General features: G+C 41.6%; 2 protein-coding genes across 16 annotated transcripts in view; one reads left to right on the forward strand and one right to left on the reverse strand.

The window, feature by feature from the left end:
* Window positions 1-15,695, forward strand: part of IGSF10 (immunoglobulin superfamily member 10) — a 27,542-nt gene extending 11,847 nt beyond the window's left edge. For all 4 annotated transcript variants that reach the window (XM_060394790.1, XM_060394789.1, XM_042235571.2 and 1 more), the window contains exons 6-8: window positions 1,220-5,530; window positions 5,989-6,886; window positions 12,660-15,695. In XM_060394790.1, coding sequence (XP_060250773.1) covers window positions 1,220-5,530; window positions 5,989-6,886; window positions 12,660-14,568 — 7,118 coding nt within the window. In that variant the 3' untranslated portion in view covers window positions 14,569-15,695. The remainder of the gene's footprint in view (window positions 1-1,219; window positions 5,531-5,988; window positions 6,887-12,659) is intronic.
* MED12L (mediator complex subunit 12L) overlaps window positions 14,612-22,732 on the reverse strand; it is a 360,384-nt gene continuing 352,263 nt past the window's right edge. For 6 of the 12 annotated variants that reach the window (XM_060394799.1, XM_060394794.1, XM_060394800.1 and 3 more), the window contains 3 exons: window positions 20,460-20,653; window positions 20,009-20,090; window positions 14,612-18,533 (listed from right to left, as the gene is read on the reverse strand). In XM_060394799.1, the coding sequence (XP_060250782.1) occupies window positions 18,510-18,533; window positions 20,009-20,090; window positions 20,460-20,653 (300 nt within the window). In that variant the 3' untranslated portion in view covers window positions 14,612-18,509. The remainder of the gene's footprint in view (window positions 18,534-20,008; window positions 20,091-20,459; window positions 20,654-22,732) is intronic. The other 6 variants (XM_060394814.1, XM_027959291.3, XM_042235611.2 and 3 more) reach the window with 1 other exon arrangement.

The following is a 22,732-nucleotide window of genomic DNA, read 5'->3' on the forward strand; positions in this document are numbered from 1 at the left end:
CTGATTTAAAACGACGGAGGCTGCCTAAGCTCCCCCTGCCCTCCCTGCTCTCAGTCTCCTCGGCCCGCTGCTCCGTGTTCTCCTTCTCTTCTTCGATCAACCGGATCTCTTTGTTGATGGCGTCCAGCTGCTCCTGCAGCATCACAGTCAGAGTCTCGGCATCGCCCTGCCCGCTGGGCAACAGCTGAGTGGCCGAGCTGAAGAGGGTGACCCTGTCGCCCTTGCCGTCAGACACGCCCTCGTCACTCTCGAACGCTTCTGCCAACGTGGCCCAAGCGTTCGAGAGTGACGAGGGCGTGTCTGACGGCGAGTGCAGTAATACTAGATGCCAAAATACATGGAACTATATCAAAGTTTTCAGGTAATATAAATTAGAAATCTAACACTCTATTCATACTAAATAAAATAAGCAGAAACAAAAAGCTTTTGTACATACCTATATATAGTATATATGTCAGACCTTTCATGGGCTGCCCCATTGCTTGGGCACAGCTTTCCTCTCTCCACATTAAACCTGATCCTCCTCAACTGAGTCTACCTCAGGTGCCAAAGTCATACTGTGTCTTTCTGCACTCTTCTTAATAACCCTCTTTGTTCAGCCACATCCTCACCTCTTTCTTGATTGGTTCTACGGGCTTCATTATTTCCAGGATCCATCTTGTTCTCTCCATTCCTATTGCGACCAAGCTAGACCAGGCCAAGGTACCTTGTAATTCATTCATCATTCTTTTTAGTAATGGACAGAAACTTGGGTTTTTAATGATATCCAAGAATGTATAAATGGTAACTTATCAAACAAGTTATCATTTAAAGGACACTGAAATTCTCTGAGCCTTAAAACATTAAATGGGGAAATAGAACTAAATAATAAGCTAATAAAAAGTGATAAACATATCATTTTGTTTTGTCAGGTAAGGGAACTACTCAATTAATACGGAGTACCAAATATGTACCAGGTGCTTTTGAGGCATGGAAAATATAGCTGTGAGCATGAGAAACAAAATTCTTGTGCCTATGGATGTAATATTGTGGCAGGGTATGTAGACAATAACATTTTCAGAAATCAATCCAAAGACCAAAAAAAAAAAGGAAACACTAAAATTTCCAAAAATTTCCAAATTGTTTCAAGTTCTAGCAAAAGCTACTTATTCAAAATGTTTAAATGTTAATTCATGAAGAAGCCACAATGGGCAATAATTCAATTGTCATTTTTTTCTAGATATCATAAAATGCAAAAAGGACAGAAGTCCCTCCAGTCCTCAGCAGTGTCCGCTTTGCATGAACCCCAGGACCTCTAAAGGCAAGCCCTTAGTTATGGTCCCAGCTGCAGCTTTCCTGTGTGCCAAACCCACCATTGACCCCTCTCTGAAGCTGAAGAACCTGACTGTTCTGGAAGACAGTGGTTCTATGTCGATCTCTCCCCAAGAGTTCATGGCTCCCTTCGGCTCTCTGACTTTGAATATAACAGACCAGACTGGAAATGAAGCTAACATGATCTGCAGTATCCAAAAGCCAGCAATGACCTCATCCATTGCATTCACTGCAGAAAATGACTACATCATGCTAAATGCTTCGTTTTCAACATTCCTGGTGTGTGACATAGATTACAGCCACATTCAGCCAGTGTGGCAGGTTCTGGCTTTGTACAGTGACTCTCCTCTGATCCTAGAAAGGAGTCACTTGTTCACTGAAACCTCACAACTCTGCTACAAATATAAACAGGTGGTACTGAAGCCTGAAGACATCTTTACCAACATTGAGGCTGGTCTCAGAGCAGATCCCCCGTGGTTAATGCAAGACCGAATTTCCTTGCAACTAAACAGAACTGCCACCACCCTCAGTACACTGCAGATCCAGTACTCCAGTGATGTCCAAGTCACTTTACCAAGGTCAGAGATAAAGCCAGAGACACACAGATGGACCATGATTTCCAAAGATAACAGTACTAAGCTGGAACGCACTGTTTTGGTCGGTGGGACCATTGACCTAGACTGCCCTGGCCAAGGAGAGCCTCCCCCCAATCTGGAGTGGCTTCTAGCTGATGGAAGTAAAGTGAGAGCCCCTTATGTGAGTGAGGACGGACGAATCCTGATAGGCAAAAGTGGAAAACTGGGACTCCAGATGGCTGATAGTTCTGACACTGGCCTATACCACTGCATAAGCACTAACGACGATGATGCAGATATCCTCACATACAGGATTACCGTGGTAGAGCCCAATGTAGAAGCCTATCAGGAAAATGGAGCTCGTCATATAGCTTCTGTTGGTGAAACACTTGACCTTCCTTGCCATTCTACCGGTATCCCAGATGCCTCTGTTAGCTGGGTTCTCCCAGGAAACACTGTGCTTCAACAGTCCTCAAGAGATAAGCAAATTCTTAACAATGGCACATTAAGACTATTACAGGTCGCTCAAAAAGACCAAGGTCACTATCACTGTGTAGCAGCCAACCCAGCAGGGGTCGATATTTTAGTTAACCAAGTTTTAGTCAAAATAAAAGGGCAAAAGTCAGCAGAGCATAATGTAGAAACAGATGGATCAGGGTTTGATGAGCCCAATTCCATGGGTCAGCTTCAGGATCCACCAGCTACACATCTCCCCACATCTCCTGCCGTGGGGGCTGAGGCTGGAACACATGTCTTGAGCCCAAGTAAGAATCCCAAACAGCGGGTATTAATATCCCAAAGGCGTGGAGAGTCAACCAGCTGGCGTTACAGGGAGCACAGGAGGCAATTCCCTCCCTCTGCCCGGAGAATTGACCCACAGCACTGGGCAGCGCTTCTGGAGAAAGCTAAAAAGAATGTTATGCCAGAAAAGCAAGAAAATACCACAGGAAAGCCGCCTCCACCAGTCACCCAACTCCTGGATATACCTGGTGAGGAAGCAGACTCATCAGGCATGCTCCCTCCAGATGAGCAACTTACGGTCCCAACAACTAAAGCTGCAGACGTTCTGACAAGGACAGTGACTGCAGATTCCAGAAAATCACCTGACAGCCCTGTGACAAGTAAAACTGATGGCACCCCAGTCTCCCCAATTGTGAGTCCACAGACCCTATCACCTGAAAAACCAAGAGATTTCAGACCATCTGCTACTATTAAAACTCAAGTCACGCCAAAGAATATAAACCCAACTGCATCAAGCGAAATGGAAGACACAACCAACCCAAATTTACCTAATGTGTTTCCTCTACTAACTGAAGCAACTCTGTTTCAGGATGCTGACAACATGGAGAGTAAAAAAGAGCCCTTGCAAACTGCATCCCCAGTAACAGTGGGGGCTACTGCGATCAAAGATACCCATATCCAAACGCTGAGTAATGCTGTGGGCAAAGCTGGTATATTTTTAGGGTCAGTAAATGCCACAGATAGTTATCAGAGATCTGTAACAGGAGTTGGTGAACCCAGGAGCCATCACTCTCCTTCTCAAAGTACTCACAAACCTAGCCCCACTAAGCTCCGTTCAGGCCCACACACTGCTGCTCCTTCTCAGTTACACATTCCTAGAAAGAGTACAATGAACAGTCCGCTGTCCAGGCGCTTTGGAAGATGGCGAAAAGTTTGGAGCAGGGGGCGAATTATCAGCCCATATAGGACACCAGTTCTCCGACAGCACAGATTCAGCGTTGTAAGGCCCACATTCAGAGGCTCTTCAGAAGAAAGCACCACTGCATTTCCAGCCCCAGAGCTCAGTGCAGTGTGCCCATCCTGTTCTCCCAGAGAAAGGCTCACCACTGATGAGGCAGCGTTGTCTTCTCCAAGCTTATCCCCCATCACCCTCCCCAAAACTGAAATTGCCAGCGTCACAGTAGAAGAACCTACAACTCTAGTTCACAACTCATCATTACTGCTTGAGGACAAACCGAATGCAGATGCTGAGAAAGCCACCCCTATGATAAGATACTTCAGTGCTGAAAGTGCCCAAGTGACTCCAGCTACTGCAGTTACGACTCACGCAACAAATATTAGTTATCCAAGTGGGTCTAAAGCCAGTGAAACCACCAGATACTCTGTGATCGTATCCCCACTGCCAGGTCCCACCATCAAGTCACCTGTGCCTACCACTCTAGCTATTAGTAGATTTTCAAGAAGGAAAATCCCCTGGCATCAGATCTTTGTAAATAACCACATCCAAAGAGAAAAGCTAAAGAATCAGCAAAAATTTGGTTCACAAAGCAGCACAGACACAGTGCTTCCTAAAATATCTCCTGCTTTGCCCACAGATAAAGTTTCTCCCTTCCATTTCAAAACACTCTCAGCTAGTGTAATGAAAATCCCATCCATAACACCAGCCACAACTCACCTGAATAACACACACAGCCTTGTAAGTCTCCCAACAATGAAGGAGCTGCCCTCCCTACCCATTTACCCTACGCCTCCTAGTAGCTCAAGCAAAGAATCAAGTGCAGATTCCGTATCAAGGCAAACAGACATGCTGACGACCACGCCTACTGCCCCTGCATCTATCATTATCAACAAAGCCCAGATAGACAGACCCAGGGCACGAAAAGTACAAAGGAAAAAGGAGCCTCAGAAGACAATGAGGGACCCAAATACCTCTCCCACCCAGACTTCTGGCTTCATTACATCCACCACTGTGACATCTCCTGTTCCAACAGCAGCTGAAACTTCAACCAAGCCCAGTGTGTCTGCTTTCACTCATTCTCCTCTAGAGAACACAAAAGAAATTTCAAGCACAGTTGGTCTTCATCCAGGAGCCTTTAATCTGACAGCTGTACTTGGACAACCATCCCAGGAGGGTACTCAGGCTTTGAAGAATATAACTGCTTCTGAAACCACTTTGTCCAGCAAACTACAGAGTACCCCTACTAGGAACACAATCAGACACTCAACCATGCCAATCTTCCTAAGCTCCAGTGCCACTCCAATGCCAATTCCCACCTCCCCTCCCTTGAGTAATCAAAGTGAGGTTACTGACAATGTGGCCATGCCCACTTTCAGGATGATGACAAGTACAATGGTTGAGGCACATGAATCCCCAAAGCACAATGCTACTCCACAGCAACTGGCAGTAGCATCTCCCCAAACTCACCCAAATGCCAAATTTGCAGTTGGAACCATTCACTTTACCTACTCTAATCTGTTACCTTCTACTCCTATGCCAGCACTAATAACAGTTAAACCACAGGATTCTAAGCATACTCACTCTCCCTGGTCAGAAAACCACTTTTGGCACAAGTCACACCCAGAAATTGCTGAAAAAGGCCAAAAGCCAGTAGTAGTGAGTGTACTGCCCACTCCAGGCCTGCCAGAGGTCACCACTCATGCTTCAAACTGGGATATACAGAAGAATGCAAAGAAAAGTGGCTTTGATAAAACAGCAGTTCAAAAAATAACAACTTCCGAATTCCTCCCCTTTGATGCTTTATCTAGGGATGTATTTGAAAGGCCCAGAATAATCGGAGGAAAAGCAGCAAGTTTTACTGTTCCAGCTAACTCAGATGCCTTTCTTCCTTGTGAGGCTGCTGGAAATCCCGTGCCCACTATCCACTGGACCAGAGTCTCGTCAGGTATTTGAAACGGTTTCTTTACACTTAGTCTTTAGTAACAAAACAAAGAAAATACTGTGTGACATTTCAGAGTTACATATTCAAAGAGTCAACATCAGCATGAAATTTCTCCAAGACACACAAACTATTAATATCCTCATTTGATATATGCATGACTTTTTGCTGATTAGAAAGTTTTAAAACGTATGTTAAGACCATTAAAAAAAAATGCTTTTAAAGCAGGTCTAAAAAAAAAAGTCATTGTGTTGAACCATCTGGCTTTTACATGAAAACTAGGGTGTTTTTTTTTTAATCCAGAAATAATTTTAGCAATCTGAAGACTAAGGATCTTAATTTTAAATATATTTGTTCCCAGGAGCCTAACAAAAAGATAGCCCTCCTTTTGTGACTTCCACATGAGCAATTTGTTTTCCATCTAAACTTTGATGACCTATGACTATAAATTTCTTTCTTATCAGGACTTGATTTATCTAAGAGGAAACTGAATAGCAGGTTCCAGGTGCTCTCCAATGGCACCCTGTCCATACAGAGGGTGGACATTCAGGACCGTGGACAGTACCTGTGCTCGGCATCCAATCCATTCGGCACAGACCACCTTCATGTCACCTTGTCCGTGGTTTCCTATCCCCCCCGGATCATGGAGAGACATACTAAGGAGATCACAGTCCATTCTGGAAGCACAGTCAAGTTGAAGTGCAGAGCTGATGGGAGGCCCAGCCCTACAATTTCCTGGATTCTTGCAAACCAGACGGTGATCTCTGAATCATCTGAGGGGAAGAGACAGGCCCTAGTGACATCTGACGGAACACTGGTCATCCACAATCTCAGCATTTATGACCGAGGCTTTTATAAATGTGTGGCCAGCAACTCAGTGGGCCAGGATGCACTGCTGGTTAAAATACAAGTCATCGCGGCCCCACCTGTTATTCTAGAGCAAAAGAAGCAAGTTATTGCAGGGACTTGGGGTGAAAGTTTGAAACTGCCCTGTACTGCAAAAGGCAATCCTCAGCCCAGTGTTCACTGGGTCCTCTCAGATGGCACTGAAGTGAAACCATTACAATCCGTCAACTCTAAGTTCTTATTTTCAAATGGAACTCTGTTTATAAGAAATGTAGCCTCTTCAGACAGGGGCACTTACGAATGCATTGCTACCAGCTCCACTGGCTCAGAGAGAAGGGTGGTAATCATCACAGTGGATGAACAAGAGACCATCCCCAGGATAGAATCTGCATCCCAGAAATGGACTGAGGTGAATCTGGGGGACAAACTACTGCTGAACTGCTCAGCCACTGGGGAGCCGAAACCGAAAATCATCTGGAGGCTACCATCCAAGGCTGTCGTCGACCAGTGGCACAGGTAAACCATACCTTTCAGTTGAGATTATCTTCGTCTGTTTAGCTTTACAACATCTGAAATGGAGAAAGTGGTAGAGCGAGGCTTGCAGCAATGTTAGGGAGACTGTGCTCATAAAAGTAACTTGCTCTAAAGAGACCTAATCCTTTGACATGTATATAGATATATGTAAAATATAGATTATGTAAAAAGAAAGTTTCTTACATGCTGTATTCTAAGGGCCAATTTCTTGTTGAGTTTATATAGTTAAAAAAAGATTTTTTAAAAAACCTCATTTTCTTCCATACTTGTGACAGTTTTTTAAAACAGTAACTGTGTAAATGTATTTATAATCTTTCTATCAAAAAATAAGACGGAATTTTGTAATGCAAACAAGGTCTGGAGAGATGCACTTCACTAATTTACTCTTTAGAGTCTCCTAGGAAAGCATTTTCAATGTTAGTGCAGTCTGTACTTCCTCTACTCTGCCCTAAAAGTGCAAAGCACTTTATGAAGTTAAGGCTTCACAAAGTGAAACGTATTCAGGACCTCCATCACTCTGATGGTGTCAGACAACACATATACACATACAGACTTTCTCTAATATGTTCTGATTCAGGCATATTAATTTTTATCTGTTTTCTGTAGCAATTAAATCTCTTGGAAAAAATAAGAATGTACTAGATTATTAATTTTTGCTATTTGCATGACTTCAGGCAATGATTTTTCATAATATGACAGAAAAGATGGGCTGAACATTTCCATTTAATGTTTATTAATAGAAACTACCCATGCAAGTAAAATTTTACACATATAATTTTACACATATAATTTTACTTGCATGGGTAGTTTCTATTAATAAACATTAAATGGAAATGTTCAGCCCATCTCTTCTGTCATATTATGAAAAATCATTGCATGAAGTCAGTTTATGTGTAAAATGTCTTCCCTGGTGGCTCAGACGGTAAAGCGTCTGCCTACAATGCGGGAGACCCGGGTTTGATTCCTGGGTCGGGAAGATCCCCTGGAGAAGGAAACAGCAATCCAGTCTAGCACTCTTGCCTGGAAAATCCCATGGACAGAGAAGCCTGATAGGCTACAGTCCACGGAGCTGCAAAGAGTCGGACACGACTGATCGACTTCACTTTCACATTTTATGTGTAAAATAGATATTTTTTTTCTAGTCTCAAAGTATGAGTTGGTAATGGATATAGTTAAGGAATTTTACTTGTGATCTTTAATGCCAAGATAAATGTTAATTTTCAAGCTTTTCAAATAAGTCATCAAAATTACCTAAATTTTACACTCATCCCAAGTAAAAACAGCACCAGTAGTTTCTAAGGAACTAATTCAAGCTTATCTGCAGCTGACGGAGTCATGGTTATGAGTTTGAGCTGATGCTAATAAGAATCTTGAAGGGACAAGTAAACCTCTTCACATGCCTCTGTCAGTCATTATCAGGTTCTCGTAAACCAGGCCCAAGATAATGTTCTTGGAAAACAAGTGATAACTTTGCATGACCCAGGAATGGGTACTGGCTAAACTTTAGGGATATTTAACACAACAAGAATATAGACCATATCTATAATTAATCATTGCAGAGATACCTTTGATAAGCGTGGAGTACAAGAGTTTTATAATATGTTCATCAAATTAAACTTATGTTGTTCAAATCTCAAAAAAAAAAAACCAAATTTTAAATTGAAATTTAGATTTAAAATTTAAAAATGCTGAGTTATGAAATGTAAACTTCACAAGACATGTTTATGCTCGTCATCTACTGTACATATACCCACTTGTGGCATCAAATGTATTCAACCGTTTACCAGTTTTTATATTTAATTGTATCAGCGTGTCTATTTATTAATCACCCTGCAGTACATGGGGGTGCTTCTCATTTACCTAGGAACTGCTCACTATTCTGTGTAATGGTTAACACAGTTTCACTATCCATGAAGAAACCAATGCAGGAATAGAAGACATATTCCTGTGATGGGAATTACAAATAAAGTTTAAATTTTAGGTTCTAAAGAAAATGTCCAAAATATTTACTAGACATTAAGAAGGTTTTTAAGAATGGAAGAGGTATGAAAAAATGTAAGGGAATGTCTTAAAAAGTTAATCCAAAGGAATGTCTAAAACACATTAGCATTCTCAGAATAAATCTTGACCTAAGTTTAAGTCCAACAAATCCTCCAGAGTTTAATAGCAAAGAAATCAGGTAGGCTGTTTGTATTTCACTTTGGGAAAGCACTTATGGAACAAGGAAAGATTGTTCACAATGTGGAAAAGCCAATAGACGGTATAAGATCACAGATGCTATCAAAGGCCCACCAGAGGTACCGGCATTCTTTTACAAAGAACTACACAGCTTGTCTGCTAACTGGACACTTTTAGTGATTCTTCTGCAAGTAACCCATTCAACGAGGCAAGAATACTCTTTAGTTAGGTGCTTAAGATATCACCAGAAATAAAAAGGGCACTTCTGCTGTTAAATAGAGTCCTTGCTATTCCCATTTCTTGGTTCTAGAAGTCTGAATTTTAGATTCTTAAAATGAAAATTTTCATCATAGCTACGCTCACACCAAGTCTACTCAACCATGACCGAACTAAGCAAAACCTTTTACTTTTTAAAAGCCTAGTTGTCAGCTGAAGAAAGCAAGCCTTTTCTGAAATTTTTTTAAACTGTCTCAGAGCACTATAGGTCTACCTCCACGACTTTCAATAGGACTTACCTGACCTATGTTTCAGACAGAATTCTGTTTCCTCTGCTTCAGATTTTTGCTTCTCAAGGAGTTTGTTACAACAAAACATCAGGCCCCACCCCAGATGGGCAGAATCAGAATTTGCACTTTAAAAATATCCCTAGGTGGAGAATGAATACATATATATGTATGGCTGAGTCCCTTCACTCAGTCTGAAACTACCACTGTTAATTGGCTACACCCCAAAACAAAATAAAAAGTTTAAAGTCTGGGGAAAAAAATATAGTTAGGATGGTAATATATCTGTTCTATTAAAAAGATACAAAAATATCATATAACTAATTAAAAGTATTTTCATTAAATCAGCATGTGATCACTGAAGCGTGTCATTTACTTGGACAAATAAATTCTCCCAGGCTTCTTTAAAAATATATATATCTCCAGCTGAATCACATGCACAATAAGGTCCAAGAAACACTGCTTTAAAAAGATTGCAAATGCTTCATTGTCCATTAGTCTTCATAAAAGAATTCCCTTTCTTTTACTCAAGGAAAACTTCTACTTTCCAAAGTCAGTTTTCTCTTAAAAACATTAGCTTATAAAAGGAAACAAAATTCTCTTATATATATAAAACAACTTCCAGAAGTATGAGATTTAAAGGTCTGGGAAGTTCATTTTAAGTCACTGGTTTTCAAAGGCTTGTCCACCTACTAATAGCACTAGCATCACCTGAGAATTTGAACCTGATTCTCTATCAAAACATGCAATCTGTGTTCTTAAAAGCCGTCCAGATGCACAAATTTGAGACTGGTCTGCAAACTTAATTGTTCACAGAGTCACCTGGGAAGCCTGTTAAACACTGGGTTACCCAATCCATGGCCAGATCTACTGGATCAGAATCTCTGAACAGTGAAAACCAGTAAATACGCATCTTAAATGAGACCCCGTGTAACTCTGATGTAGGTGATGAGGGAACTGCATTGAGGATAAAGATTCACAGCAGTGGTTCTCAGACAATGCTGCACTTGAGAGTCATTCGGAAAACTGAGTCCAAGGTCACATTCCACATTATAAGTCACAAATTCTGGAGGTGGGAACCAGGCATCAGCACTACTTTATGCAAATACTTTTAAATGTGCACCCAAGTTTGAGAAACACTGTTCTTAGCATTAGGAAAGAATGACAGCAGGTAGCGATGTAACATGGTGAAAAGGGTAAGTAACTACCTCTAAGTACTTTTTTTTTTCAGCTGTATGGTGAGGAACCACCTAAAGATTAAAAAATAAATGCAAAGACCCTTGTAGTTTCCACTTTTAAGTGCATCCATAATGATGACTTTCCTTTGCTATACATGCCAGATGAATTATTTCCAGGCTTGAGAGAAGAAAAAAAAGGCTATCAGCAGCTGTAGGTTGTCCTACAATACTCTTCCTAACTAAGGTTTTTTGCTGGAAGATAAAAAATGACTTGAGGCTGTTGGACTTGTTTAGCAGTTATGCTATGAAAGGTCATACACACTTTTTCACTCACCTTCTTAGCTCATGTTGCCAAAAAATTAGGAGAAACACATGTAATGAATGTTTTCACCTATAGGTGTTTTTGATTGCATTGTTAGCAGTTACTCAGCTTCCACTGGCCTTTCTGAAAAACTACTTAGTTTTATCAAGGAAATTCTGCCATCTGGTGGTTCTGTGTGATAAGAGCGGGCCGTGTAGCGCTTCAGAGAAAAGTGATGTTCATGCAGTTCAACATAATGCAGAGACCAAGTCATTGTACAGCTGCCTGCAGAGACAGACAAAGCTTTAGTATGCTTCTAAGGAATTTTACCTTGGCATTTACTTTCTTTATACAAAAAGTAAAATTTACTTTCCAACCAAATAACTGATTCAGTTCAGTTCAGTCGCTCAGTCGTGTCCAACTCTGCAACCCCATGAATCGCAGCACGCCAGGCCTCCCTGTCCATCACCAACTCTCGGAGTTCACTCAAACTCATGTCCATCGAGTCTGTCAGCCCTTCTCCTCCTGCCCCCAATCCCTCCAGGCATCAGAGTCTTTTCCATTAAGTCAATTCTTCGCATGACGTGGCCAAAGTATTGGAATTTCAGCTTTAGCATCAGTCCTTCCAAAGAACACCCAGGACTGATCTCCTTTAGAATGGACTGGTTGGATCTCCTTGCGGTCCAAGGGACTCTCAAGCGTCTTCTCCAACACCACAGTTCAAAAGCATCAATTCTTCGGCGCTCAGCTTTCTTCACAGTCCAACTCTCACATCCATACATGACCACTGGAAAAACCACAGCCTTGATTAGACGGACCTTTGTTGGCAAAGTAATGTCTCTGCTTTTGAATATGCCATCTAGGTTGGTCATAGCTTTCCTTCCAAGGAATAAGTGTCTTTTAATTTCATGGCTGCAATCACCATCTGCAGTGATTTTGGAGCCCAGAAAAATAAAGTCTGGCACTGTTTCCACTGTTTCCCCATCTATTTCCCATTAAGTGATGGGACCAGATGCCATGATCTTCGTTTTCTGAATGTTGAGCTTTAAGCCAACTTCTTCACTCTCCTCTTTCACTTTCATCAAGAGGCTTTTTAGTTCCTCTTCACTTTCTGCCATAAGGGTGGTGTCATCTCCATATCTGAGGTTATCGATATTTCTCCCGGCAATCTTGATTCCAGCTTGTGCTTCTAATACTCTTTAAAAGGGACAATCTGGTATCTTTTCTGAGCAAGTAGATTTGTATGCGAGTTGTTCTTTGCTGACATATACCACAGAATGGTCATCTGCTGTGTAAAGTGGTCAAGGCAGTCATGGGTCTAGGAAACTGCTATTTCTAACATTCTTGTCATCATTAAAAACTTTTTAAACTGAAATGCAAAGGAGGTGCATTTGAAGTCCATCTAAGAAATACTACTTGTTTGCACAAAATTTATTTGTTCAGTTAATTTCATCTTTCAGAAAAGCTTAAAAGACAGTAAAAAAAAGTCAGTACTAATTTTAATTTCACTGCAACGTTTAGTCCTGTGTCAATTAATATAACTCTCTTACCCTTGCTAATAGCTGCACACCTCAGTCAGTCTCTTCTTTTCTCAGAATGGGCAGCCGAATCCATGTCTACCCAAATGGATCCTTGTTTGTTGGGTCAGTAACAGAAAAAGACGGCGGGGACTACTTGTGTGTGGCAAGAAACAAAATGGGCGACGACCTGACCCTGATGCACGTAAGCCTAAGATGGAAACCGGCCAAAATTGACCACAAGCACCACTTTAAAAAGCAAGTGTTTCACGGGAAAGACTTTCAGGTCGATTGCAAGGCTTCTGGCTCACCAGTGCCCGAGATATCCTGGAGTTTGCCTGACGGGACGATGATAAACAGCGCCATGCAGGCCGATGACAGTGGCCACAGAACCAGAAGGCTCACCCTCTTCCACAACGGAACTTTATACTTCAACAAAGTTGGGATGGCAGAGGAAGGAAATTACACCTGCTATGCCCAGAACACCCTAGGGAAGGATGAAATGCAAGTCCACCTAACAGTCATAACAGCCGCCCCACGGATCCAGCAGAGTTACAAGACCAACACGAGAATCACAGCAGGAGACACAGCTGTCCTTGACTGTGAGGTTGTTGGAGAACCCAAGCCAAAAATATTTTGGCTGCTGCCTTCCAATGACATGATTTCATTCTCTAAGGACAGGTATACATTCCATAACAATGGGTCTTTGTCCATCAATGAAGTGAGACTGCTCGATTCTGGACAGTATGTATGTGTGGCCCGGAATCCCAGCGGGGATGACACCAAAGCGTACAAGCTGGATGTTGTCTCTAAGCCTCCATTAATCAATGGTCTGTATGTAAACAAAACTGTCATTAAAGCCACAGCTGTGAGACATTCCAAAAGACACTTTGACTGCAGAGCAGAAGGGACACCGTCTCCTCAAATCATGTGGATCATGCCCGAGAATATTTTCCTCACGGCTCCATACTATGGGAGCAGAATCACTGTCCACAAAAATGGAACCCTGGAAATCAGGAATGTGAGGCTTTCAGACTCCGCTGATTTCATCTGCGTAGCTCGGAATGAAGGAGGAGAGAGTGTGCTAGTGATACAGTTAGAGGTGGTGGAAATGCTGAGAAGGCCGACGTTCAGAAATCCATTTAATGAAAAAATAGTTGCCCAGCTTGGAAAGTCCACAGCACTGAATTGCTCTGTTGATGGAAACCCACCACCTGAAATAATCTGGATTTTACCAAATGGCACACAGTTTCCCAGTGGACCACACAGTTCTCAGTATCTAATAGCAAGTAACGGTTCTTTTATCATTTATAAAACAACACGGGATGATGCAGGAAAATATCGGTGTGGGGCAAGAAATAAAGTTGGTTACATTGAGAAATTAATTGTATTAGAAATTGGCCGAAAGCCAGTGATTCTAACTTATGAACCAGGGACAGTTTACAGTTTCAGTGGAGACACTGTATTGCTGCACTGCGTCTCTCTTGGAAGCCCTAAGCCACATATCAAATGGACTTTGCCAAGTGGCTACATAATAGATAGGCCTCAAATTAATGGAAAATACATACTGCATGAAAATGGCACCTTAGTCATCAAAGAAGCAACAGCTTATGACAGAGGAAACTACATCTGTAAGGCTCAAAATAGTATTGGTCACGCACTGATTACTGTTCCAGTAGTGGTTGTAGCCTACCCGCCCCGGATTACCAATCGCCTACCCAGGAGTGTCCTCACGAGGACAGGCGTGGCCATTCAGCTCCACTGTAAGGCCCTGGGAATCCCCAAGCCAGAAATCACATGGGAGATGCCTGACCACTCCCTGTTCTCAGCGGTAAACAAAGGGAGGACACGTAGAATTCGGCCTTTTCACCCACAAGGTACCCTAGTCATCCGGAATCCGCAAACCTCGGATTCTGGGATATACAAATGCACAGCAAAGAATTCACTTGGAAGCGATTATGCAACAACTTACATTCAAGTAATCTAACAGAACATAAAACTGCCTGAACAAAGTCAACATCTGGACAGAATTTAGTTTTTGGAAGAAGTTTAATCAAAGGCAGCCATAGGCATGTAAATGAATTTGAATACATTTACAATATTAAATTTATAATAGACATGCAAAAAAAAAAGACTTATAAATAAATGCATTATGAATTGATACTGATTTTTTTTTTAATGGATCTCAAAACAAACTTTTAACTTAAGGCACTTTTATTTTGCCAACAGATAACAATGAACAATAAGAGGAAACTCTTGACCATAAAATAACAAATGTCTAATGTACCTGAATTCTTCATTAAAGAATGGACTTTTTTTTCTTTCACTACTGTTTGCCTAGTGTCCACCTTCTATCAATGTTACAAGCATGGCACTGAGGACAAGACACAATGGAAAGGATTAAATTTGCAGTCTTGATGTTAAGTTTGCCATCCTGATGTATAAATATTGTAGTTGGTTTATAAATATTTTACTAAAACCCACAGAAACTAAGCACTGTTCTATAATTCACCATTTTGTACATACTGAAAATTTTCATTGATGGGGAATACAAAAAAAATGTTTTAATAACTGCATTTAAAAATAAATGCAGGCTGACTTTTCCTCTTGTAAAAAGCAACTTAACACCCACACATCAAAAATGTGAAAAGGGGTTGATAACATCTATCCCAAATAAAGTCATTAAAAAGCTTTTAAAATACATCGACACTTCTTTATAACTTCAAAATCTAACTCAGGCACCCCTGGTTTGGAATTGTTCATAAGGAAAATCTTCTTAGGAGAAATCACTGCTTTATGAGCATTTATTTCATTAAGTGAGCATCCTTTACGTGGTGGGGAAATGTTTGGGAAAATTTGGATTGAATACATATAATAGAGTGTCACTGTACTGAAAATGTGATCAACTCTACAAAAGCTTACTTTTTGTAATCCACTGAATTTATTTATATCACGTGCTTAATCCAACCTGAATTAATTTAAGGACATTATGATTAATCTTTTCTAACTCTAGAGGCTAGCATTTTCCAGTGTAATTTCTCCAGCATCTATTTAAATATTTGTCTATTATTTAAGAATTATAGGAGCCTTAATAAATGAAAAATGAGAAAATGCCATCTGTCTTGCTCAAGTATCTCAGCACACAAAACTGAGAACTATGTTTGCCCCTGTGTATCATTTGAGAAAGATGAGGGGTGGGGGACACTTCACTGTGTCTTCATCACACCAAGTTTCGGCTTGCTCCACCTAAAGAGGTAACCTGTTTCCTACTTTCTCTGATTTTGGTATCCAGTGACCACAAGTGGTCAAAGGATACTCATTTTAACAGAGATCTCATTCTACTTCCGGGCCAAGAGGGATCAATCAGAGGACAAATGGAACCCTTTTAGGGAGGGGCCTACAGTGTAAACAGGTATATGGAAGGGCTTCCTATGTCAAGCTCCATTCTATTTCAAAGTCTTTAAGGGGAACTGGGGGCTCCATTTTTCCTAAGATAACTTCCTCTCTGTCTCACCAAGCAAATTATCAGGTTTTTCCGAAGGACAGGGTTATCCTTTGTGATCATTTCAAGATAAATTAATGCATATTCTAAAAAGAAAAGAAAACTCACACGAGAGAGGATTAAGTGGGAGGAAATATAAGAATAGACAGAAAATTCTGGTTTCTCTCTGTATAAGTACACGGGGGAAAACTGGTTCTAGGTGTTTCCTCAACTCTCTGTAGAATCTTCAAATCATACGGCCTTACCATATCTTAGCTTTCCCACCTAAAAAATAGGGAGACGACAACAAAAAGGTATGCCCCACAGCCTTCGTGTGCAAAATGATTAATAAATTAATTTCACTAACTTCTGTAAAATATAAAGTGCATACAAATGCTATGCAATTATAACACTCATTCTTGAAACAGTCTTACTGCTGTTTGCAATATTGAGCTAGAAATATATACGGTTCAAACTGAAAGTGGCATTTCAGTAATTCTTGAAAAGACGAAAAATAACAATCAGGACAGAACATGACTCGTACTCACTAGGCACGACATTCACATTTCGGTTGTTTTTGCCAAGGCAGTCATTATATATTACTTTGAAGAAAAATAACTTTATGAACTCTATCACTCTGAAAAGGGAAAAAAACAAGAAAACGAAACCTGATATACAAAACTAGCTGAAATGTCAAGATTCATCTGAAAGCAGATAGAACATGTTAATTTAGTGAAAAGGATGGTCTTTAATGTTTTGGCAAAGTCTTTCTCAGCCCAGAGTAAACATGAAATGAGTGGGCTGGAGTGAAATTGTTTCACAGTGTACAAAGCAGTTCACATGGATGCTGCCACAGCAAAGTAAGCGGACATGGATTTGAGGTCATTTGCATGAGTGAAACTTTGCAATGAGTAACCCACCTAGGAAGATATAAATTATTTATATAATGATTTGCAAAGGAAATGATCTACTGAAGTTGTACCAGCTACATTTTAAAAAAAGTAGTCCTACATGGTTTGCTCATTATAGACAAATCTATTCACAGTATGTGCGACTATATTACATGTAAATTCATATGGCAAAAGAAAATGAATTAGCACAGAACATGGGAAAATATCCCCCACATGTTTTAAAATGCCCTGCAATTTTTCACATTCAAAATCTTATGCATCTAAGTCTAAAAAAATATTATATGGAATACTCTTAAGTTACACAAACTGATAATAATTTACTGTATTTTTTACTCTAATAGGAGCAAATTACCACATACTTGAACAAAGTTAAAATAGTTACTATTTCTTTATAATAAATTTGATGTATAATTTACTTTACTTGTGCTTTTTGCACCAATTTATAAATACAGTATATGCAATACACAACCAAGACAGACACCAACATTAATAATTAAATTCAAAATAGCAAATACTTACCATATAAAATAAACAGCAAATACATCTCTTATGAAAACCAGAGCCCTCTGGACTTGGGGGCCATACTCTGGAAACCAAGTCAAGTTTGAGCACTGTGGAATCTCAGGCCAGCTGCGAGATTTTTTTTTTTTCCCCTCAAGTTGGCATAAAGGTTCAGGAGAACCCAAACTGGACAGAGTCATTTTTGCCAAATATGGCAAATAATTGGATCAATTCCACTTCGGTTCATTCCGGCCTTTAGCATTTACATGCTGTACCTTCACAAAGACTCTGGTCAGTGATCCTGCCATGGAAAAATTTAGGACAGCTACTCCTAACGGGTTTCCATGTACCTCAGGGTGGCTCTCACAGAAGCCTTGGGTTAAGTTCTTGGTCTAAGAAGTTTAAGTTCTAAGCAACAATCTGTTTCAGCACCTTTTGACCACAACAAAAGCAAAGAAAAATCCTACATAAATAAGAACAAAGTTCATAAAGTGCTTATGAAATTACAAATATTTTAAATTAGAGCAATGCAAATATATGTCCACTTCACCACCAAAGGTGACTGCAGAGTAAATGGATCACCTTCCTGTCAAGATCTGACATGCCTTTCAAATCAGTAGTTTGGTCCAGCACAGTTTGCCCAAAAAAAAAAAAAAAATCATCAGTGAATACATAAATATTTTAAATCCACCATAATTCATTCTTTCTATAACTACGAGATTCAATAAGAGCACCAATTTTTAAGTCTGCTACCAAACTCTTCCTGCAGTAGGCCCACATGATCTACATTTTTAAACCTACTTTTCAAGTTGAATGAAATGAAACCAAACCACACCCTTTCTGTTACTTTTTGTTTCAACACCTTTGTACGAAATGTGGCGTAAAATATAGGAAAACTTCAGAGCAATGAAAAAACAGACATTTCCAAAGATGACTAATGCATTAAATGTGATTTTCTATTTTTCAGTGCAAACAGAAAAGTTTGTATCTTTGTCCTCTTCCAGACTCAGAAGTGTGAAGGATGCCCGTAGGGAGTCACTCCTTGCTGTGGCTGGTTACCTAGTGAGAGAAAAAAATTCAAACAAAATTGCAGATGCAAAATTAGGCTACAGATAGATGGTATGCACGTGTCACTGCTTTCAGTACCAGCCTCAGGAACAGGAGAACAGACTGGCCTGGGAGTCTAACACTAGACAGACCCTTGAGTGGCCAGGTCTTAACAGCACTCTTGGATTCATTCTGCAGAGGGGCCAGCTCTACATCACGGTCCCACACCTGTCAGCAAAAGGCCTTGGGATGTGGGTAACTGACCCATCAAAAGTCTCTATCCCTGAACCACCTAAATACTAACATTAAAAGGGACTGTTAAGTATCATAAAACGTTAAAGGTTCTCAACACTTCATAAAAGTACACCAGAAATTCTACTTTAACACTGACATTATAATAGTTGAAAGAGAAGTAGCTTGAAGTGGGCAGTTTTCTGCAAATGGCCATAGATACATCAGAGAGAACTAGGCAAGAGTGTATCCACATGAGAGAGAGGCTGCATGTATGAGACGAGCGTATGCCTATGCACGTATGTCTATGCACACAGACAAAGAACCATGCACAGGTTCAAAAAAATGACACAGGCTTAGAAACAGCTACTGCTCACACAACTCTGGTGGGACTGTTCAAATCCAGAGGCCCCATGCAAACAGACTATGGCATAAATGGAGCCCTCTGGAGATGTGCAATGGGCAGCTCAGCTTAGTCGCCCTTATTCAACAAAGGAGACCAGCATCACTGCTAATGTCAGGCAGCAGAATCTATACTGTGGTTAAAAGGTGGCTCTGGAATGAGTCACTCTGAGTTTTAGTCCCAGCTGTTGGCTGAGTAACCTTGGGAGACACGTCAGTGTCCCTGTTCTCTAGTCGTTTTCTCATCTGTAATATGGGAATAGCAATAATACCTTATCGCAGGTAAAGAATCTGCCTGTAATGTGGGAGACCAAGGTTCAGTCCCTGGGTTGGGAAGATCCCCTGGAGGAAGGCATGGCAACCCACTCTAGTATTCTTGCCTGGAGAATCTCATGGACAGAGGAGCCTGATGGTCTACAGTCCATGGGGTCGCAAAGTATCGGATACAACTGAGCGACTAACATGAGGTGGTTTAGAAATTAAGTGAATTAACACATGTAAAGTCATAGTGCCTGGGGGCCCTGAACCTGCCCCCTAGTACACTTGAGGGCATCAGCCAAGATGCTCTCTGGGGCATCTAGCTTTGCAAGAAAAGAACCTGTTGTTTCTTGGGGTCCCCGAGATGGAAAGAAACATTCCTAGACTCAGATGGAAGCAATAGGAAAACATCTTTGCTGAACTCAAGGAAAAGACTGGGGCTTCTGCAGGAAAAGAAGCCTTCAAACCATGACTGAACACAGTAGGGACAACCAGGACTAAAGCGAACAGGAAAGCGGCGAGGAAGACCGTGGTTTTTGAGGAGCAGCCAAGCTCCACCTCCTGGAAGCCGTGTGTTTCTGAGGGAGAATACTTACTGGAAAGCTGCTTCTGGAGCTGCCGCACCAGGGCAGCCGTCTGCTGTTGCTGCTGGGTCTGCTGCAAGCCTTGCCTGGGGAACTGTCATCGGGAGAAAGGAGAGAGTCAGCACCCATCAGAGAAAAGAAGAGAAAGCCTGCAGCCACGCCTGGTCCACATCTGGCCTTCACCTGAAAGTGCCTGATCCATTCCAAACCCATTTCCAGGTGGGGATGTAGCCTTTACCGGAGGAGCCCCGAGGAAGAGTCCAGAGGTGCCCAGTGGTTCACAGATCCTTGATCCCTCACCCATCACCAGCTGACTAGTTGGTGTCACTATATTACAAACCATTTGCAGCAGCAAACTGAAAGCTGCCTGGTGGGAGGATTGGGTCAAGTACCACAGGCCTGGCCTTGAGTGAATGGAGACAAGAGCGTGGGCACAGAGGCCTGGACCCCATTGGGACTGCACCTTCCTGCTTGGTGGAGGACAGAGGTTGGGTAGGATGAGACCAGAGAGGCACGGAGGAGGACCACACTTCGAGGAGGCGCTGGCTTCCAGAGTTCTACGTGTGCAGAACAATCCGAGGGCCTGAGTGCCCTGGTTCCAGCCATTAAGTTGATACAAGAAATTGCAGTAGTTATTCCAAAGAGGGGGAAAAAAACCTATGTGGCAGAAGTAAAACCACCTCTGATTAACATCATTCATAGTGCTGATTTACTTTCTTCCTTAACCTTCAGATTTCAGAGTGTCACTCTAGCCTTCCTTTTCTTTATACCTCTCCCCGCCCCTTCTTTCAGCCAGGCCTATGACTGTCCCAACAAAGGATGCATTCTGATGCAAGGTTATCTTAATCAGATACACATTGGGATTAATTAACTTACCTCCACAGGCCCATCCCCCACCCACTCGGGCTGGAGTGCTGGCCCACTGACCTCCTGACCTCTAAGCAGGGGTGGGGCGCACCCTGGAGATGGCAGGGCAGAAGCAGAGTCAAATCTCCGGTGTGTTTTCCTTTGCTTAGGAATAATGTGTTGGGTGTTTTCCTCCATTGCTATGACATCCAACAAATGAGTTATCCAAATCCAGGTGCTTTTCTGGATTCCAGGACGCCAAAGTGAGTAAACACAGTCCTTGCCTCCTGACAGCTGTGTCCTGACACTGTGACACCACTATCAGTGAGCAAAGGGACGAAGTAACAAGGCAACACTCAGCTTAAACCTGCACTGCCGACTGAGGCTCCACAGATAGACAGGCCCTCCTCTGATTGACAGGACACAAACCTTCCTCTCTACCAGCTTTGGCAGAAGAGACTGCAGCGCTGCCCAGGCCCCTCCTCTGAGCACGTGGATGGAACAATGTGTTCCGGATGGCAAACACAGAGAAGACCAGCAGCCAGCGGATTTCAGAGTACTTAGCATGTATTCATTTGCCGGCTAACTGGCAACTTCCACCCAGCCTTTTTTTATTTTTTAACCTGAACTAGTTTTTATTCTCAGTGAAAAAAAGAAACCCAAAGTATCAGTGCTGTTACCACAAATCTCCCAAGAAAGCCTTCCCCATACCTCCTTCCATAAATATGACTTCTCTTTTTCCTTCGGGGGCGGCGCAGGGGGGGGGGGCGGGACGGGGCGTGGACTCCTATTCATACAAAGGATGGCAATCTGGCTCAGTAAGTTCCATGGACCCAATTTTTTGGAGGAAAAAAAAAAAAAAAAGATTATTATCTGGCTAATTTGGAATTCCAGAGGCATTCTGAAAAATTTCTGACTGGAACATATGAACTCCTTGAGGAAAGTTACATGACAATTCCACCCTTATCTTTGATTAAAAGTTAATGTGATTATTTAAGTATCTATTTCTGCCATTATGCACATTTTTAAAAGCAAGTGTTCAACACAGTATGATATTGACATAACGATCAGTTAATTTTAAAAGCCATCTTTCCAAAGCTTTCTGTTAGCATGTTTTCCTGGCCACCCAACTATGGCAACCTGAATTCAAGATGAAAAGAAATTATGAGCACGATAGTGTAAACACTATTTTCTTTAAAGCTGGAAGCAACTTTAAAGAAAAAAATCATAGCCTGCTAACATAGTAAATTTAATCATAACAATTCATGAGCTTTAAAAGTATTTTTCAAGTCAATAACCATAAAACAGACCAAAGCCTGAGATGCCAAATCTAATTCTTCAGCAAGGGCACCCACTCTTTTCCAGATGCTCTTCCTTCACAGAAGGCAAGTGACTTGAGTAAGCAAATGACAACTCCTGATTTAATTTCTAAGCACGGGCTTTTCTTGTATTTTCTTTCTTAGAGGAAAGTTCTATTTTCTGATGACACTTTCTGAAAAAGCACTGGTTCTGTTGTAAGTCCATTTTGACTCTTAGGTGCACTTACAGAAATGACGAGCCTGCACACAGGGGTGTTGATGATAACTGTCTACATGACCCAGCTGCTGTTGTCAACAAGGAAACAGCCTGATAAGGAACTAGTAGTCAAAAGCAGTAACCAAATACAAATGTATCTTGAGGTCCCCTGCATTCACTTTCCTCTTTCAAAGCTTCCCATACTTCTCCTACTCCTCTTGACCTCTGTTGCTGCCGCTACTGCTGCTAAGCCGCTTCAGTCGTGTCCGACTCTGTGCCACCCCATAGACGGCAGCCCACCAGGCTCCCTCGTCCCTGGGATTCTCCGTTAGGGGTTGAATTATTTCCCCCCGCAAAAGATTCACTAGCATCCTA

Source organism: Ovis aries, chromosome 1 (genome assembly GCF_016772045.2).
Source record: "Ovis aries strain OAR_USU_Benz2616 breed Rambouillet chromosome 1, ARS-UI_Ramb_v3.0, whole genome shotgun sequence".
NCBI lineage: Eukaryota > Metazoa > Chordata > Mammalia > Artiodactyla > Bovidae > Ovis > Ovis aries.